Source organism: Cricetulus griseus, chromosome 2 (genome assembly GCF_003668045.3).
Source record: "Cricetulus griseus strain 17A/GY chromosome 2, alternate assembly CriGri-PICRH-1.0, whole genome shotgun sequence".
Classification (NCBI taxonomy): Eukaryota; Metazoa; Chordata; class Mammalia; order Rodentia; family Cricetidae; genus Cricetulus; species Cricetulus griseus.
Genome location: NC_048595.1, coordinates 337,630,414 through 337,651,711, shown reverse-complemented (window position 1 = coordinate 337,651,711; position 21,298 = coordinate 337,630,414). Strand labels below are relative to the sequence as shown.

At 39.5% G+C, this 21,298-nt stretch overlaps 1 protein-coding gene across 1 annotated transcript; it reads right to left on the bottom strand.

Moving 5' to 3' along the window:
* Positions 1-91: 91 nt before the first annotated feature.
* Positions 92-10,417, bottom strand: Selenop (selenoprotein P). The gene is given in 5 exon segments (NM_001256878.1): positions 92-1,495; positions 3,337-3,454; positions 5,568-5,780; positions 6,641-6,856; positions 10,250-10,417. Coding segments are annotated over 4 exon segments (1,152 nt in total). The 5' UTR covers positions 6,844-6,856; positions 10,250-10,417; the 3' UTR covers positions 92-877.
* Positions 10,418-21,298: the final 10,881 nt, after the last annotated feature.

The window sequence follows — 21,298 nt, the reverse complement described above, 5'->3', positions numbered from 1 at the left end:
ATTAGTTATAACTAAATTTCTTTAAAATTTAAAGAAATTAAATTCAGTTCTCTTTTCGGTTGTGAGCATGCTAAATAATAAAGACTCACACTGTTAAGCTTTTTAAAATTGCGTTTATTTAGATAAGTCTGTACTGTGACCAGTTCTCTTCTGCATTCTTGCTTAATGGTATTTGCCATAAAAGAGTTCAGGTTCATAGGGCTGAGTTTCTCTATTGAACCATCATTGATTATGGAAATACTGACTTAAGCAGTAAGCAGATTAACAACATACTTTTCTTCCGTTTCGTCTTTCAAGACAGTCACTCACAATTCGGAACAATACAACACAAGATGAGGAAAACAAGATACACAGATGTATGTAGTAAAAGTAAAGCTGGTAGTCGTCTTAGATATAAAAAAGAAAAGAAGGAGTTTAAAATACAGTCTGTTAAAGATTTAATTGGTTAAAAATTTAAGATTAAAAAGATACAAGTTCCTACTGTTTTGAGAATTAAGTAAAGAAAAGAACTGGAAAATGTGTCTTTGTTATTCTTTCTCCATTCTAAATTACGAGCTATCCAACAGAAACCCCTAGGTCATAGTTTACGTTTCTGTTCTCATCAATGTAAATAGAACACTGGAAAAAGAAAAAGAAAGACATATTAACCAAAAGCTGCAATCACTTTTTAGTTACCCCTTAACACAAATTTGGTTTGGGTCAAATTCTCTGTGGCATAAAATTTTAAATTTAGAGGCCAATATGGTAGCTTTATCATGTTTACACAAATCCAATTCCTACTTTTAGTTCACTGATTAATTAAGTGGATTACAAAATTTCTAGAAATGAAATTGTGTCTTTAGGCTGACTTAGGGAGTTTACATCTCATTTTAAATATTTAGTTTGAACGTCATTTTCACTTTTTGATCTTATTATCTCAGCTTCAGTTGGGGCTGGCCCCTGTGGGGTCTAGTGGCTGACTCTGTCAGGCAGCTGGAGGTGATCGACACTGACAAGATTCAATGACTTTCTCCTCCGCAAAAAGCCCCTGTCAGCTACATAAAGATGGGAGGTTTTCGGCGCACTGTCAAGTGATTGCAGACCCTGACTTCTCAAATATGAGATGGCGACAGTGGCAGCAGCAGCTACTGGTAGTTGTCCCGGACTCCTGAGACAACTTACACAGGAGCTGGTTTATGCATCCCTTTCGACAAAGTTTCCTTTGGGCAAGTGAAAGCTGTAGACCCTCACTTGCCTGCATGTCTCAGCTCTCTAAGTGACCCTGCCTGTGCTTGCCCTTGTGCTTATGGTGGTGATGTAAGCCTACAGGAGGGAGAGGTGCTTCAGCATCCGCTGCTCCAGGCTGCTGATTCTCTGAAAGCTCCTCCCTGCTCCCAAGAAGCCCGTGCCCGTGTTTGTGATGGTGCTTGTGGTGGTGATGTGCCTCCGAGGGCTCCGCCGTTTTACCCTTAGTAGCTGAGGACACATTTTTACAGAAGTCTTCATCTTCAAGACTCTGGAACAAATTTGCAAATCACTTATTAACAAGCTCATCAATTTACCATGAATGCATGAAAAAATTACTTGAAGAGTCAATATTTATGTCATTCCAACAAGTTCATTAGGATACAGTTGGCTAGTGTATTAATGAAAAAGAGCCTGACCTTGGTTTCAATGTCTACAATTTTATTAAAGGTTTAAAGAAGCCAAACTACCATATATCTCTCTGCAAAATCAAAACTAAGTAAACTGGCTGAAAAAAAAAAAAAAACTTAGATTGTAGTGAAGTCAGCCATATATGGAATCCTGCTATCGGTAGAGCTATGAGTAACTTTTCACACCTGCTTTCTCAAGCAAAATGGCTTCTCTCTGACAACTCAAAAATGCCAGTTAAAAACTGGCAGCTTTTCAATCTGCAATATGTGTGAGAAACTGTTTTTAATTTCACCAAATGCTTACACAGTTCTGTCAGGTAAAAATAGCATGGTGGCCTACTTTAATTGACAGCATTTTTTTTCTCTTAGTAGAACAAATAATGTATCATATCATTGATGGCGTCAGAGAGACAGCAAAACAGAAAAGTGCTCATTTGATCTCCATATCAGATGCTCTAGTATGTTGTTCTTGTTAACAAATAGTTCACAGGTTTTAAGCTTATTATGGGAAATGTTTTTGTTTTTTATTTCAATACAGCTGGGTGTATTTACAGCAGGTATTTACACAAACGCAAAACCAGAAGTAATCCCAAAATATGAAAAATAAAATTTCAATAGTATTAAATTCATATCAGTTCAACTTTAAGAGCTTTATTTGCAAACCAATCTCATCTTTAAAATCTGAGACTAACAGATTTTATGAATATTAAAATGTAAAAGTGGTATAATTAAAATGGCCTGTCAACAAAGTTAATTGATCAAATGACTTGTTGAAAGTTGAGGAAGCTTCCTGTGGATCAGGGGAAAGGAAATGTAACTACTAAAAAAATTCAGAACATTTTCAAACATGAATTTAAATTTTGGCAGTCTGCCCTATTAGGGAAACATTGTTTAAAATGTGAGAGAAAAATTTAGCCAATAAATATTAAACAATTTTTATAAAAATGATTAAATGTAGTACTGCCCATAATAAGAATAAATATTTTCATGGTTATTAGGAGATATCAGTAATGAGTAGAGTACATTTCTTTTTCAGGTAAGTGCAATAATTCAACTTACAGAATGGAAGAGGACAGCTTTGTAGCAAATCTGGTTGTCCTAAGTCCTTGACAAATTAAGTAGGTATCTAGTCTGGGTGCCCTGACAGGTAACATCATAGTTAAGGAACTTGACTGTTGCTATGCTCTGAGCATGCCCAGGTTACCTCAGTCATAATATGTTATAATATGGCTACATTCTTGGAGCACACATACTCATGAAATAACATTCATTAGTAAGTGACGTAGTGATCTATATTGATTTTATTATTTTTAAATACATAATTATTTTTTTTACTTTATGTGTATTAAATGTCTGCATGTATTAAGTGCACTGCATCTATGCCTGGTACCCTCAGGGGCCAGAAGAGGGCACTGTATCCCTTGGAACTGGAGTTAGAATGGCTCTAAGCCAGCATGTTGGTGCTTGGGGCTGAACAAAAGCAGCCAGTATTCTTAACCACTGATTTGTTTGCTTGCTTGTTTTTAAAGCCTTTACAGATAAAGGAGCAATATGAGTCTTGAAAATATGTTTCAAAGAGTGTTACATAGCAAAAAGTGTATGTTTAAGATTTTCTTATATAATTGATGATGAACCACTTATTTAGATTTTGTTATGTTTTCTCCTTTATTCCCCAGTAAAAACAACTAAGAAAAATACCTACCGTGAAAGAGCAGTTTCCGCACTTCTTCTCACAGTAGGCAATCTTAATAGCTTCTTCAACATATGGGAAAGTGAGGAAGGAATAGGGCAAGCCAAGGTGATACACAAGACGGCCACATCTAAAAGGCAAATACAATGTTACTACTGTACTCTCTGGGTGGTGACCCTACTCAAGCTAGATAGAGCCCCTTCCGTTATCTTAATAAATTTCCTTGAGAGGGATCTATAATTGAGTTCCCAGACAATATACTAGGTCAGGTTATAGCAAGAGTACTGAGTCTAATTTTAGTATTTTGAAATGTTATAGATGTCATTAAATAATTTGAAAAGTGGGTAAAGACTGTGATTCAGTCAAATACTTTTTTAATTTGCATCTATTCTGCCAAAAACTAACCATGGGAGCTTTTCATGACTGCTTGGGCAAGATAAATTTCACAGAACCAGAAATCACTGCATAGCAAAAACAATGTGGATGTTTTGGCCAGTATCTACTTTATTAATTTGTAGTGTAGGAAACAAACCCAAGCCTTACATACCCTATGTAAGTGTTCTTGCCAGTGAGCCACATCCCCAACCCTTGATTTCCTGAGATGGATTCTCATAATGTGATTCAAATTAGCCTTGAACTCACTGTGACATCTAAGCTAGCCTGAAACTCATGATTTTCCTGTTTACTGAATGTCACAAGTACTGGCATTGTGGGTTATAGCACATGTGTTCACTGTGCTCACTAGCTCATTTATCCCAAGAAACACATCTGACATAAGAAAATTTTCAACACAATAAAATAACTAGAATTACAATTTGACATTCTCCAAAATGGTAAGGTGAAAATGTCTATTTTTACTGACATTTTACTCAAAATATACATCAGTATACTTTACAACTGACTAGATAAGAAGTTTAGATGCCTGAAATAACAAAGTATAAAGCTAAAATGGTATTTAATGTGAGATATAGTGAGGACCCAGCCCAGGCAGAGTCAGAAGAAGGCAAGCATCAACTCGGAATGTTTACAGAGGACAACATATACATCAAAATTCTCTCAAAATATTAAGAAATGCAAGCATATAGCTGTAGTGAGATATCCACACACACACACACACCCACACACCCACATAAAATTATAAATTAATTTAGACATATACAAGTATGGTCTCCAGCACATGATTATTAATCTGCACAGTATTTAGAATTATATCTGTTATGCAAATAGATTCTTGCATTTATTTAACACAGAGGGAAATGTATAGTCCGTTTTCTGTAACTACCTATGGGAATGGTGGACTCACATTTAACTCAAAAAGCTCATTTCAAAAATATAAAACCCAAACCTTCAACAACTTTATTTGAAACTGAATGCTTGATATAAAACAAAGACAAATGCCTTATTTTAAGACCTTTACTACTAAATACAAATCAGGAAATAAACATGTGAGAAAGTTGTTACAAAAATCTAGAGAAGAAGTCACAAGAAAGTCACTTGAGGGGCTGATTATGAAGGCAACATAGATAAATGCAAGACTTAGAATTTGGTGAAGACTAGACTAGACTGGTGTAACTGCCTGTTACAGTTACAGTTTTCTGAAGGGCAGATGGCAGCAATGCCATCACACATGATCACGTGTGTGACGTTCTGCAACACAACATGGTAGATAATGGGTAGGGGGCTGAAGGCAGAAGGTAGTATTATTGGACTGCATCCATCTTGCAGGCCTCCCTGCCTCCAAGAAGACTCACACAAAGGTCAAAGTTTAAGGAGTCGGTTTTAAAAGAATGTAATTGATTCCTATTTGTATCCTTAAATTTAAGACGTTTGTGACTATTACTGGAAGAGATTTCTAAGCTTGGTGTTCAATTTCTGTATTTGAACTTTGTACTTATTTCCGTTCGCTAGGATATATGTGGTGTTGTGGTTAGAGAGTAGATGAGGTCGTTTTGCAGAATGTTCAGCATGAAAAGAAGGAAAACTAAATCACCCTGAATAACACAAACTTGTAAACAGAAAGAGTGAAGGAGGAAGAATGAGAAGGAGGTGGTGTGAGGGAAGTAGAAGAAAGCTGTGGAGAAAAACAGCAGGGCAGTTTGTGTCAGAGGATCAAAACCGAAAGTGTTTCCAACAGCAAGGAATCACATGAGACGGAAACTGAACTGTGGCATTCGGCAGTGAAGAGCCCTACTGTGAATGATAAAGTAGATAAGTAATGAGTAAGAGTCTGGGAGGGGGCTCACCTGTCATATATGAGGAAGTCATCTTTGTTTCCATTTAGGAGAGTCCAGACATCTGTTTGGTGTTCTTCTTGCCGGTAAACAGCAATCTGGTCTGACACATGATTTTTAAGATGTGTGTGTTTTAGTTGAGAAGGGGATCCTTGATGATTAACAATGATGTAAGAGATGTTAGAATATCCTTGGTTCTCTAGTTTCAGTCGCAGGTCTTCCAATCTAAGGGGAAAACACATAAAATGAACTATGACATTTAGTTTATTTCCTCTGCCTTCTACACTCTTTTATTTTCTGTGAAGCTCTTATTTTTAACTGAATATAATTTTTCTTTGTGTTGTAAGACTGAACCTTTCACCTTCATTTAAAACTTGAAACTTTTAAATTTTTAAATTTTTCTGTGTACCCTAACTGTTCTGGAACTCACTATAGACCAGGCTGGCCTCAAACTCACAGAGCTCTGCCTGCGTCTGCCTCCCAAGTGCTGGGATTAAAGATGTACACCACCACTGCCCGGCTTGAAACTTTATGCTAAACACTTGCATGAACATGAGCTCCAAATTAGTATATATTAAATTCACCTTGAAGATATACAGAATGTTATGTAATTAATATTTGGTGGATGACTCAACCAATATTTTTGATTTATGATTGTTAAATGATGCAAGACCTTCTATTATAATCCTAGTGTTTAGTGTCTGTGCTGGTAGCCTTCCTCTGCTTCTTTTTTAATAATTTGTTTAAATATTTATTTACTTAATATACTTCAGAGTTTTGCCTGCATGTATGTCTATATGAGGGTGTCAGATTCTCTGAAACAGTTGTGAACTGCCATATGGGTGCTGGGAATTGAACCTGGGTCCTTTGGGAGAGCAGCCAGTACTCTTAACTGCTTGAGTCATCTTCCCAGCCCTTCCTCTCCTTCTTATATTGAAGTATTTGCTCTACAAGTAAGTACAAACATACTTGTCTCCAAAAACAATAACAATTATATTCTTTCTATTTTATTGAATTTTGTATGCATCTGTTTGTATTTAATCTCCTTTCCCTAAAGATATCCTAAATCTTAAAAGACTACTTACCTGGATGCCTGCAGAAGGCACAGGTATCAGCTGGCTTGAAGAAGAGCAACCACCGTCACCGTACCCTCAGAGTTTAGCATTGGATTTTGATCTCCTATGCTCCAGGCTGGAGGTTGCTTACAAGCAGGGCTTTGGCCTTGGCTCTCTGTTCCTCCATAGGGGAGGAGACAGAGAGCCAGGGCAAGCCCTAGGCTTCTCCACATTGCTGAGGTTGTCCTATAAAACAAAAAGTGAACTTCATGGATAACTTCATAGCCATTGGTATGGATTTCTTTAAACACAGTAGGTACAATCCTACTTAATAAAACTTAGCCTATGGATTCTGCCTCCATTTTGTTGGGCTCAGTGTGTCATTGCCATGAGCCTCCTTCCACTAAATCTTGTTGTAAAGGGGAAAGTGCCAGCTAAAAGGCAGAGGAATGATCAAACAATCAGCTAGCTACCTGTAGCATGATACTGCAATCAGCACGCTTATGGAAATGTGCCTGACTGACAGCCAGGCACTTCTCTAGGACAAAGCACATATTTAGAAATGCCTTCTGACTGTAGTGTATCTGAGATGCACTGAGTTCTGACTGCTTTCTGTCCTCGGTTGATCAAGGAAATGTTAGGAGGGAATTCTGCACAAAAGTGTAAATTAGAGCCAGCACAGAATAGATGTGCAGTGGAGACAGGGTACCAACGTGAAGATGCCTCGTGATGGCCCATAGCTCTTCTTGCATGAAATCTTCCTGGAAAATGCCAGGCAAAAGGCAGGCAGTAAACTATGGCTTCAAGTTCAAGCCTTTCGCATTTACAAATATCTTGGATGCATTCAGTGTCCGTGGCTTGTTAGTCCTCCATGTCTAGCTATAGGATTTGAATTTCCTCAGATATGACTGCCTGCTTTGATGTTATCACCATACTCATGACAGGAAAATCTTAGCCTAGGAGAAGTGTTACAAGTCCTTGCTCTTGCCCCATCTCTGACTCATTTCTGTTGTTACTACTGCCGTCATGAAGCTCCAGCGACTAGATAAGACACTCTCAGATGAAAAGATGTCCTCTCACCCAGGAAAGTTAAAATATTAAGTACCTGAACAGAATTATCCCCCAAAATAGGGCCACCTCTCTCAGAAATTTTTAAGGTAAATTTAGAGACATGATGAAAATGTGCAAAACTCTGGACAGCTAACTCAGTTGTGTTGACAAAAGAAATGGAAGAAGTCAGGCATGGTGGCCCATGCCTATAAAAGGTGACACCTAAAACACTGAGGCAGAAGGATACCTCTGAATTCAAGAATAGTATGACTATGGGGTAAATTTCAGGCCTGTCTGGAATACAGAGTACGAATGTGTATTTCTCACAGTAGTTAATGCTCCCAAATACAAATTTAGCTGGTTACAGCAGCACACCTGCAATCCCAGAATTTGGAAAGCTGAAGCCCAAGAATCTCACATTAGAAGCCAGTCTCGGGTATATAGTGAGACTGTTCTCTCCAAGAAAAATCTGACGTGAGCCTCACTAAAGAAAGGAGGGGGAGTCAGGAGTAAAGTGGCGCACGCCTTTAATACCAGCATTCAGGAAGCAGAGGCAGACAGATCTCTGTGAGTTCCAGACCAGCCTGGTCTATGTAGTAAGTTCCAAGACAGCCTAGGCTACATGTGAGATCCTGTCTTGAGAAAATAGACAAAAAATAAAGAATTAAAGGAGGAAGAGCTGGGTGTGGTGTGCACATCTTTAAATGTCAGCTCTCAGGAGGCAGAGGCAAGTAGATTTCTGTGTGTTCAAAGCAAACTAGGCCTACATATAGCAAGTTTCAGGCCAGCCAAAATCACACCACAAGGCCCCGTGCAAAAAAAAAAAAAAAAGAAAGAAAAAAAGAACAAGTCTTTTACTTCCATCTCAGCTATTTGTACTAACACATCTTTAATTCTGATATTTAATTGAGGAAGTTCCTACAGGGTGGTATTTATAGTAATAATGGAATTATTATTATTTTTTGTTTGGTTGTTTTTTTGTTGTTTTTTTTTTTTTTTTTTTTTTGAGACAGGGTTTCTCTGTGTAGCTTTGTAGACCAGGCTGGTCTCAAACTCACAGAGATCCACCTGCCTCTGCCTCCCAAGTGCTGGAATTCAAGGCGTGTGCCAACACAACCCAGCATGGGTTATTCTTACATCGGTCAGTTACTGGGTTTTGCTAGAACTATAAAGCCAAAAAAAAAAAAATGCTAAGCACATTTACATATGCCAGTTGTGCCTCAGAAAAATTATACTACTACCCTTTCTGCAGCTGAGGAAACTATGGCTTAGAGAGACTGTAGGTGCCTTGTCTATGATCACACATGCAATAATCTACAAGAATAGATTCAAATTGGTTCTGCCCAATGCAAAGTAGGATCTCTCAGCTCCTGGGGTACATTGATATTTTTAAAACACATCACCTTGCAATAACTATAGCAGCCAGTTTTCTATATGCTCTGGGACAGCAAAATGAACGTCAAGACAAGCTGTTCAGTTTCTTAATGGGAAGTCTAGCTTGTACATATTTCTGAAACTAAATTCCTGCAACGCTCTGGGTCCAATCTCTAGAACACACACACATATCTCAAAAAAAAAAAAAAACTAAATTCATTTGTTACAGAATCTTCATCAAGAAGACGGCACGTGATACTCTGCCATGAAATGGATGTTTTCAAAGGGCGAACATAAATGAGAAAACTGTTTCCCTCACCTATATTTCTAGTGAAAAGAATGATCTATTGGCAAAGGAGAAACTAAAGAAGCTGCATTTCCACTTGCAGATTTCCCTGTCGTTATAATCAATAGACTGTCCAATGTTGCTTAAAGTTGTTTTTGTAGGATAGACTTTGCATTTTAATTTTAACTGTCAAGGAACTATGTAAAAAGAATGAGGGTAAATACAATTAGATATTAACGTCTTTCACTCTTGGTCCGTACAGAACTGCATTTGATTATACCTCCACTAAAAGGAAAACATACTTACTCTTTGTCACGCAGCCCCTCCCTCTGAACTTCGAACCACACTTTAAAGCCCCTCACCCACCTAAGGGCTTCCATTCTCTGCTTAACTCAAAAACTACCCATGTACCACCTGTGGCACAGCTGGACCTCCTCTAAAGGTGACCACTTCTGCACTGTGGATGGAGCCTGTCCCCTCCCTGCTCGTCATTCTGAAGCTGCTCACTGTTTCCCGGGACATCTATCTCTACAGTACTGTAAAATGGGCATATTTCTGTCTCTGCTCTTGAAATCCACGAGCTTTTCCCCTTGTTTGTCCTCACTCTACCCTTCAATGGGAAACACAGAAATTTAATCAGATAATATTGCCCATAGAACACCACAGTCTCCTGCAGAGAGAAATAGCATAGCTGCAGTCCACTTCCCCAGCTTCCCCGAGCACAGCACAGAAAAAGAAAAGAAAAAAATAAAAAAGGCTAACAGCAATCCCCAGACAATTCACCTACCACACCCAAACTCTTGTTCATTTTTTAGAGTATTTTTTATGCCTTTTACCAATCTTTTTACTAAGCCTATTGTAAAGCGGGGACGTATTTTAACAGTCTCAGAAAACTTTTCTCAAACATTAAACAATCAAGTCCTACTTACGCAACCCCTTCGGACTAGTTTGCTTCCTCTCTCTCTTTGCTCTGGCAGGGCAGCTCCACAAAGCCAGAATGACACTGACATATATAGCCCTGTTGTTTACTTCACCCTCTGAGGTGCAGTCCAAAGTTCAATGCTCCCTCTCGCAGCGACCTTGCAAGCGCAGCAAGCCCCTGAACAGATTCTGATCGCCACAATCAGGAGAAAGTAACAGGCGAGGCCATGCATGCAGAGGGACAGGTTTTGACAAGTGCTAACTTAATTTCTGCTTTGATCACCCCATTCTCTCAGATTTAATGGTACAGTCCAGGGTGGGAGGAAGGGCTAAGGGGAGAGAGGTCCAAGTGCTGCTCTTTTCCAAGCTATAACAAGGAAAAGCATTTTGCTTAGCCAGCAAGTTACACAGCTGTTTAAAAGAAAGAAAAATCATTTCTTTTCTTCCTTTTCCTTTGGGTTGAGGAAGTTCGAGCCCAAAACCCACACTGTAAGCGTCTTTAGAGAAGTCACCTGCTGTTTACAGTATTTGTGTCTCCTGCTGCTGCAGACCTGTGTCCACTGTTGGGCTGTGTTCAACTGAAGTTGAATGGGTGTGCAATCTCATGGGGCCTCTGCTCTTTTGTTTTTCCATGATATAATGAAATAAGAAAAAATAGTCTCCAATCTGGAAGAAACAGGCCTCAGTTTTTAAAAATTATAGTTATTCCCATTCTCGTTGTCTCTCTGTCTCTCTCTGTGTCTCTGTCTCTGTGTGTGTGTCTCTCTCACACATGCACACAGACACACACACAAGAGATGGGGGGACAACATGCCACAGTGCTACTGTGAAGATCAGAAGACAATTCTGTGGCATTGCTTCTCTCCTTTCTCTTTCTGTGGCTTCCCCTTTAAGTGACTTCTTCTTTGTGTGAGTTCCTGGAATCAAATTCAGGCCAGGCTTTCTTGGCTACATCTCTTACCCTCTGAGCTACTTCCATGGCCCCAAACCACATTTTCCTGGTAACGGTAGTGCTACTCAAAGGCAGACCTATAAACCCCAACAGAATCTTTTTAACTGTTGCTTTAGGATTATATGTGTTATATTTTTAATTTATCTTAAGAATTCCATGCATGTATACAATATATTCTGATCAAGTCTACCCCTCCTGGCCCTTCCCTCCCAGCTTCATGTGGTGTCTTGGTTAGTTGGTTGGTTTTTTTCAGTTTCAGCCTACTGAGTCCAGTTAATGCTGCTGATACCTGTACAGGTGTGGGGTCATCCACTGGAGCATTAGCATTACCAAAAGCCACACCCTTGGAGAAAAACAACTCCCTTGGCAGCCAGCAGCTACCAGTAGCTCCTCAGACAGGAGTGGGAGTTTCCTGAGCCCTCTCCTTTGCACACACAAGTATTGACTGCCTTGATTTTGTGCAGGTAATAGCAGCTGGTGGGAGGTCCTGAGAACAACGGCCCTCTGGTGTCCAAAAGACACTAATTCACAACAGTCCTCCCAGACTCTGGCTATTACAAACTTTTCACACCTTCAGTGGTGTTCCCTGAATCTTGAGGGACTTGATGGAGATGTTCATTTAGGGCTGATTCTCTGCCCTTGAGCAGCTGTGAGTCTCTCTACTATCCCCACAACCCACTGCAAAAAGAAACTTGTCGGATGAGGGCTGTGAGCTGTGCTGATCTTCCCAAAGAAGTTTTAAAGATTCAAATGTGAAATCTTTACAAAGATAAGTATCATACAAATAAATTACTAATTGGATTTGGGGAAGGTACACAGATTACAAAATGAAAGATTCCTGCAGTGTCGGGAAGAGAACAGTTCTTTCTAGTAGCTGCATATTGTGGCATCCTTAAGAGAGGTCGGGGCAATGAATGTGTAAGGTCTCCCATCCCTGCCCACTCTCTGTCCTGAGTGAAATTCACAGAATGAGCTGACCCCAGCCAGCTGCTAAATTTTTTTCAGCAAGTTTGAGCCCAAGCCCCCAGGGCCTTAAGTGTTCCAAAGTGTGAATAAATGTTGTTAAATAAAACACTTCAAAGAACTTAATCTCTAACCTTGAGCCAAAGCTCTTTAAACCTTCATATACAGCCAGTATTCAAACCCCACACTGAGGGAACACTAGGTGGGACTTCTCTTCTCTCTCCATAGTCCTACAAGGATGCACTGCATCATGGGTAAGTACACTTTGGATGACACCCTACTGCTTGGTGTTTCTTAAGATCTTGTCTCAGCCTTCTGTAGGACTTCAGCTGTGAGGCCAGCATGACAGAACACAGTAATGGATGATGTCATCCTTGGTAGTGATGTTTTCAAGTAAGCCTTTTTTGCATAGTCAATGCATTTTGTACAAACAAACCCCTATTGATTGCCATGTGCTAAATACTGTCATACAGGGTACAGAAAACACAAGAGCCTCAGCTGTTATTTTTCCCATAGAGAAACTTCATTTGAAATTAGCAGGTATTTGAGGGCCCAATTCTATTTTCATGTACCAAGTAGGCAGCCTACTGGGGTCCCAGATCCCTAGAAGAATCCAAGTAAAATAATTTCTCCAAAACAAATATAAATAAATAATGCACATATGCCTACTATCTTTTTAAAATAATCTAATAAAAAATATTTGTCTGAAGCAGTTATGTTTCTTTGTCATTTGTTTTCTTGACTAACTTAAATAGTCAGATGGTCTGTGTATAACAAGAAAGCGAGTATTTTTTCACTTTCTCTTCCTTTCATTGAATGTGACTTAGCAGATACCTCTATCCCCCAAAAGAATCTCTGTCAAGTATTCAGCTGGGAAAATGTCTAGCAGCGTGTGTGCCTAGGCAAGTGCAAATGACAAAAGGAGACGATAGGAAGACTCTGCTTAAGAGGAGGTGCTGGACAGCATGGATATTGAGCACTCTCAAGAAAGCAGAATTTAGGGGCTGGAGAGATGGCTCAGCAGTTAAGAGCACTGACTGTTCTTCCAGAGGTCCTGAGGTCAAGTCCCAGCAACCACATGGTGGCTCACAACCACCTTGAATGAGATCTGGTACCCTCTGCTTGCATGTAGGCAGAAGACATAATAAATAAAATCTTTATTTAAAAAAAAGAAAGAAAACAGAAATTGTGCCGGACAGCGGTGACACACACCTTTAATATTAACATTCAGGAAGCAGTGGCAGAAGAACCTCTGTAAATTTGAGGCCAGCTTGGTCTACAGAGTGAGTTCCATGACAAGCAAGGCTACACAGAGAAAAAAAAAATTTTTTAAAGATGAATTTTTAGGCAAACATTGATTAGATGCTAAATCAAATTACATTAAATCAAATGAATACTTACTGGCTTTATATGGGAAAATGCTAAATAATATCATGAAGATTAAAAAACTAATTTTAAAAAACTGTAGCCTTTGTTCTCAAGGACATTAAAATCAAATAAGCAAGTAAGCAGAAAAAATACAACCCAAGTGTAATTATATCTAGGAAGGAACCTTGGAAACAAAAAGTAAAAAAAAAAAAAAAAAAAAAAAAAAAAAAAAAAAAAAAGATAGTCTGACAGGCAGATACCTTTAATCCTGGCAGTCAAAAGGCAGAGGTGGGTGGATCTCTATGAGTTCAAGGCCAGCCTGGTCTATGAGACAAGTTCCTGGAGAGCCATGGCCACATAGTGAGACTCTGCCTCAAAAATAAATAAATAATAAGTAAATAAAGGAATTCTGAACCCAGACAGACAATGAGACAGGCGTGGTGAGATCAGCACACACTCAAACAGGTTCCGAAGACATTTTATCTCTGCTTTTACCAACCACATGCAGAACAACCAGCAAACCTGAACTCGGCACACCACTATCTAACCTGTTCTTGATGACCTCAGAATTTTTGAACAATTCTAATCTCCTGAAAGGTTTCTCTGGCAACCCGAACACACTCCAATATTAACATCACCGAGAATAGCTAACTATCAAGTTTAACTTTATCCTAATGATCTCATCAACTTCCAACCCCGAGTCAGGACCTAGTGCCTTCATGTCACATCAGTCTATCCTCAGGTATTTACACAAATGTTTAGCCTGTGCCCTCAATAAGCATTCTTGTCTTTTTATAAGTTATGAGTAATTTCTCTGAAGCATCTGAGTCCATGATAAGAGAGCTGTATACACTATAAACTGTAATTTTATAAACTGGTTGTTAGCTAAGACAGCTGATAATGTGGCATCAATCCACCAAGATCTAAATATTAAGAAGTGAAGAAATGCTATTCTTATATAAACACCTCTACAAATTATTAACCTCTGTTGTTTAAGCTATGTCTTAAATGTAAAAGAAAACAACACTTCCACAACAGTGTTGGGAATAGTGCCTATTGACCCAAAAGATAACCCTCACTGGCCCAAGCAAGCACAAAGTTATCCTAAATGTTATCAAATGGATGGTTCCAAATATAGTAGCATTTAGACATCCATATTGAAAGATTAACCGGAAGGATGCGTAGGCAAAAACAAAGTGTTTTTAAATAAAAGTGATCTGTGGGCTAGCGGAAGGCTTGGGAACAACACCGTGGGTTAGATAAGACCTAACTGACCCTTTGAGATTCAGATGAAACGGTTTTGTACTTTGAAGAGAGATTTCTGTCAAGCTCACAAGTTTACAGACCTAAAACCTGTTTGATGACTCAAACATAAATGAGGTTGGGGAGTTACTACATGCAGTGCCAAGTTTCATGTGGGCCTGAGTACAGCCAGAGAATAACAAACATCAAAAGAATGTTGCCTGAAAAAAAAAGTTTTAATTGAAAAACAACCTTGCCCAAACCAAAGCTATCAGTGTCAACTACCATGTTGGAAACAAGGGTAAGTAATCGAGTAGCCGCTGCTTGATCTCTTCATAAGTGCCCCATAAGGTTAAGGCAGAGAGCTGGGATCAGAAAAGTAAGTGGAACCCATGTCTGTCCAGACACCTGCACAGGCACTGATTGTAGACAGTATTGGCTCTTAGACAGTCGACAGGGCAGGGTGAGAAGGGCCAGATGCAGGTTCCCCTGGACAGGAAGTAGGAATCTGGCACAGGTGCTCTCAAGGCCATGAGTGGCCTAGAGCACGGCAGTGAGAACTCATTGAGCACTTTGACACATTTTTAATATTTGCTGAAAGAATGGATAAATGAATAGTGAATTTTTCCAGAAGACTTAAGAACCGGAAAGGCTGAATTCTGAAACTAGAAAATTCCTTATAAGCCAGAGTGCCCCTAAACAAAGTAAATCATTTACTAATCTCTACCTTAAAACTATTTTATCTTGGACATTTGCCAAGGTCAGAGTTATCATATTGCCAATGAAGCCCCGCACATGTTTGCTTTCTCCCATGCTCGTGTTGTAAATGTTTGGTCTCCCTGAGCACCATGCAGAATTGACAATACCTTTCACCATCTCCCCCCAAAACACTCATTCCTATTTCCCTTAAAGCTTAGAGACTCCTTCTACATGTTATCCAGTTCACACACACACAAAAAAGTTTAGGTAATAGAAACTTTCTTCCAGAACATTCTTCCCATTTCAATTACATGGCTATTACAAAACACTTGTTAATTTTCTGCTGATCTTGGTTTTCTTCTTCATTTTGCATAGATGTGTGCCACTAAAGAATCTTACAGGATTTGTGCCAATAAATTCTCAAATTTTTAGTGTTTTGATAGAATCGTAAAACAAAGTGGGGTTAGGTGTGTGCCCTAATATATATTATTTTTATTGCTATTCCCAACTGCTCTTCTAAGTACACCCAGTGATAATCTCACCCACAAATATATGACACAAATACATGACAGCATATGCTCAAACTATTGTTTAATTTATGTGTATTTTAGCATTTACATTTTTTAATCTTATTTTGCTAAGGCTGTTATAATAAAATACCACAGAGTTGGCATCTTGAACAATATAATTTTGTTTTCTCACAATTCTGGAGGCCAGGAGTGTAGGATTCAAATGTTGGTAGGTATGGCCTCATTTAAGTCCCCCTCCTTGACTGACAGCTGTCCTTCCTCCTTGGGTGTATGTCCTAAATACTTTTCCTGGGATAGGATTCTGGATTGAACTCATCCCGATTACTTCATCTTGCATAATTGCTTCTTCAAAAGCCCAATCTCCAAATACAGTGGCAATCTGAGGAATGAAGGGTCAGGATAGCAACATATGCACTTGGGGAACACATTGCTGGCCATATGATTTACTGTCTTTATTACTTCCTTTTTGAGATGCTAGTTCTGTGCTTTGGCCATCTTCCTATTAATCAATCCAGCTTTTCTAATTATTACGTGGATTGTTTGTATGAAATGCTTTTTCTGTGTGTGTTTTCTTTGTTGTTTGATACATTGACTTAATGAAGGTTGCATGCTTCACATTTTGGTTGATTAGCAATATGATTGGGTTCAGGAAGAATTTTATTTTTTATGCTGTTAAGAAGTCAGATAGAAGTGTGATTCTTCCTGTTTCTCTTAGTTTTCAGATGACTTCCTGTTACAATTTAGTATTAATACAATGCTGGTAGCATGAAGCATCCTGTTAGTGAAAATGCAAATGCAGGCCAGGAATGTAACTCTGTGATAAAGTGTTTGCCTAGCACATAGAGGCTCCAGGTTTGATCCTCAGGACATACAAATACAACAAAAATTACAGGAAAGAAGGAAGGAAAGAAAAAGGGAAGGAAGGGAGGAGGAGGGAGGGAGGAGGGAGGGAGGGAGGCAGGGAGGGAGGGAGGGAGGAGGGGAGGGAGGAGGGAGGAGGGGAGGGAGGCAGGGAGGGAGGAAGGGAGGGAGGGAAAGAAGGAAGGACGAGAGGAGGAAGGGAAAGGATGTGGGACTCGGTTAGCAGAATGCTTCCCTAGCTTGAAGCCCTGGATTCAAATCCCAGCACTGCATACATGAGGCCTGATGATGTAAGCTGAGATCCCAGCACTTGGAAGACAGAGGCAGGGGGTACAGAAATTCAAGGTCATCCTCACCTAAGTTTGAGGTCAGCCTGGGATACGTGAGATGCTGTCTCAGAAGAGCATGTAAAACCCACACTCAAATGATGTTTGTAGATTGTCCTCTTATTACCCCTCACTGGCCCTTTCCCAGTACTGTTATCTATTAAGATGGCCACTCTTAAGAAAGGAAGGAAGAAGGCAGAGCTGTTGTTTGTGAAGCCAGCTGTCTTTTTGGCAGGAAATAGTAATCTACAGTGGTTTTGTTTGAGAGCCACAAAAAACAACCCCTTCAGTACTATGTGTCCCATTAAAATATTGTTTTCCTTTCTCCAAAAAGTCTTGGGATAAAGTAAGAGTATGTCTTAAAGAGATGCCATTGGCATCATGAAAATTTCTTCTCATACAGATCTACTGCCTTATGGGGACAAGCGCCACACTCAAGAGTGACACAGAAGGGTGTGATCTAAAGTTCATTTGGCACCCACTTTACACAGCTCTTTTTATTCATTTTTTTCTGTTTGTGACCTCATTGCTATGATGCATAAGGCATCACAAAGTCAAAGCTAATGTTTGAAATTAATAAGCTCTAGTGGAAAATATATCTCTATATTTCTTTAATCTCTGATAGTTTAGGGTTACCATGACCTCTAAATGTGCCAATAATGTATCAAAGGCACCAAACAATACAGATACTATCATAAAACTTACAAGGCCTTAAGTCAATTGTGGTGACTCACACCTGTAATCTCAGCATTTGGAATGTGGAGTAGGGATTCAGGGGGACAGCAAGTTCAAAACCAGCCTGGGCTACATAACAAGACCCTGTTTTTAAAAATCAAGGCTTAAGGATGTATCTCAGTGGTAGAATGCTGGCCTGGTTTATGCAAGATCCTGGGTTTGAGCCTTACCACCAAGGAGGAAAAACAAAATCAACAAAGTCATCAGTGTATATTATTGCAGTTTCTCAGTTGTCTAAACCCAAGCCAACCACCCTGGCCTCCTTTTCCTCTGTCTTCAAGGCTGCTGGATATGTTTGACTTCCAGAACATCATGTACTTGGTCTTGGCTGGAACTTCTGAGAATGTCCCAGCTCCAGCTTTTGATTTGCCACATGCACTGGGGTCTGGCTGTGCTCATATTCAGCACTTCCCATCGTACTGACCCTGTGCACATTCCTTAGCCTGGCCTTTGCCTCCCATACAAGGTTCTTACCAAAGTTCCTTGCCTGTCTTTTCAGTCTCAGGACTGACAAGGCTCCGACCCCAAAGGCTTAACTATGAGAACAGCAGGAACCCAAACCCTTTCCCACTCTACCTCAGAGCTGCTTCACTGTCCTCAGGGAAGCAAGAGAGCCCAGGCCCTCACTTGCACATAACCACTCCCAAAGTGCCCTTCCCCTACTTCCCCATTCAAATCCTAGCACACAGACATTCAGGCTCTGGAAACCACATTGCCTGGGTTTGTATCCAAGTTTTGTATTTATTAACCATGTGACCTTGAACAAAAATACTTAGCCCACAGTGTCCAGGGTTCCTCATGCATAAAATGAGAATAATAGTACTGTGTGGCAGAATGCCTAACTACCTAACATTGGCCTCTGAATGTTGGCTGCAATCCTATCAAGAGAGGTTGGGATTACTTGGTAAATTGCAGCAGATGAAACTGGTTTGCAATGATATGGTTTGCAATCAGCTTCTCTAGCACACTTGAACTCTTGGAAGACACATGTTGGCCATTTTGAATTCACTCAGAGAATATCACTTGCCCAATATTGACACTCCGGGAAACCTAGATCCATATAAAACATTAAGGTAAGCTGCCTAGCAGCAAAACTAGCTGTATTCCTCCTTCCACCATGTGTTTCTTAAAAATTTGTTTACAAGTAAACAAACATTTATTAAGCAGTCACACTGTTTGAGATACTAGTGACTAAAGTCATGCTCTCTGAGATCTAGGTCCCCAAGGCTGGGAGCCATCCTCCTGATCCTAGTCCAAGCTATCAGGTGACACTTGACTTGGACCAAGTTCTCAGGACTGTGAAGAGGCAGTTCTGAGCCTTACTTTATAGCCATGGAAATCTCAGGGCAAACCAGACACATGGTTTCCAGACCTGTGAAAAGCCAAGTTGCTTTTGCTAAACCAGCAAGTCAGTGGTACTTGTGATGAAAACTATAGAAATCTATAGTTTCACAAACAGAATTTTAAAATGCACCCAAAATTATCTGTGACACTTTAATAGTAAATATAGTTGACTCCCCTATAAATGGTCTGGTGTGATGTTCTTGTAATTGTATAAACCTAGCACTTGAGAGGCAGAAGGAGGAGGATCAAGAAAGAGTTTAAGGCAAATCTTGGCTGAATGAGACCCTGTCTCAAAAAATAAACAAAAAGAAGTAGAAAGAAAGAAAAGAATAGAAAAATTATTTTCCTAGCATGTAAAAAAAATTTGGTTTCTACCACCAACAATGCAAAATTAATAAGAATGAAACTTTTTATTAGTCAAAGAAATCTATTGGAGATAAACCTAGAGTATATACATAATCAATACAAAGACAGTGTATTTGACCCATTATTCTTCACCAACTAATGTTTATTAACAGAAGTTCACTGAGTCAAAGTAATCTATGATTATGGAATTCTCTAACATATCATCAGTATGACTGGCCAAAATGACAAAACTTGGTCTCGGTTTTGTCATTTGTAAAATGGAGATATTAAGAACTCTCTACCACTAATTAGGTTCAGTGGTTTATTATTTTTTTAAGTTCATGCAGTTGGGGCAGGGGGTAGGAGTGTGGAAGGGATCTTAGAGGAGTCCTAGGAGGGTGAAAAAGTATGACCAACATACATTTCATACACACATGAAATTCTCCAGTAATAAACTAAAAATATTATATCTATTTCTGTTTGGTATTTTTCCTTCTTTTTATTGTTTTTTTAACAACACAATTAAGTCTATTCAGTGCTGTCTGCATGTGCATGGGTGAGGGAACAGCTGCTAGAGCAAGAGAACTAACAAGTGACCAAATTTAAATCCTCCAAGTGGACTGATTCTCCTTCCCCCAACACCCAGAAACTTCCAATATCTCCTTAGTTACAGATGGGACCTGTGTTAGTTTGAATGAGAATGGGCCCATAGGCTCAGATGTTTGAATATCTAGTCCCCAGTTGGTGGAACTGTTTGGGAAGGATTAGGAGGTGTGGCCTTGTTGGTGGAGGTGTGACACCAAAGGCAGGCTTTGAGGTTCCAAAAGCCTACACTGATCCCAGTTACCTCCCTCTCTGCCTTGTGTTTTTGTCTCCAGGTGTTAACTCTCAGCTACTATTCTAGAAGCATGCTGCTTGTCTGGAGCCATGCATCCCATCATGGAGGTCATGGATTCTAACCCTCTGAAATCGTAAGCCCCAAATAAACTCTTTCTTATCTAAGTTGCCTTGGTCATGGCTTCTAATTCCAGCAATAGAAAAGTAAATAAGACAAAACCTTGTGAGTATTCCCCTAACTATGCTAGAATTTTTGTTGACTTGATCTTGTGCAGGCTTTATTCAGCAACCACAGCTGCTGCGATCACGAATGCACTAACCATGTCCAGATGACGTCATTTCACATCACTCCTCCCCACTCTCCAGCTTTTGTGTTCTTATGACCTCTTCTTGCAAGATGTTCCCTGAGCCTTGGTTGTGGTAGGGCTGCTTGATGAAGAAGTCTTATTTAGCCAGTTGTGGTGGCACATGCCTTTAATCCCAGCACTTGGATACAAAAACAGGCAGATCTCTGTTAGTTCAAGGATAGCCTGGTCTACATTTCAAGTCCTAGGTCATCCAGGTCTAGGCAATGAGATCCTGTCTCAAAAATAAACAACAATAAAAATGTCCTATTTAGGGCTGATCATTCATAGTCATTTATTCTTTTATTATTTAGACATTTTATTTTTTGATAAATTCCTATGTGAGTACTGAATTTACATGATTTCCATGATTCTCCCCAGACCCTCTCCACTTCCTCCCATTCTCCCAACTCCCTCTCAAATTCACAACCTCTTCTATAATATATATATACATATAATATATATATATTTAAATATATCCATGCACAAATGCACACCCTACTGAGTATAT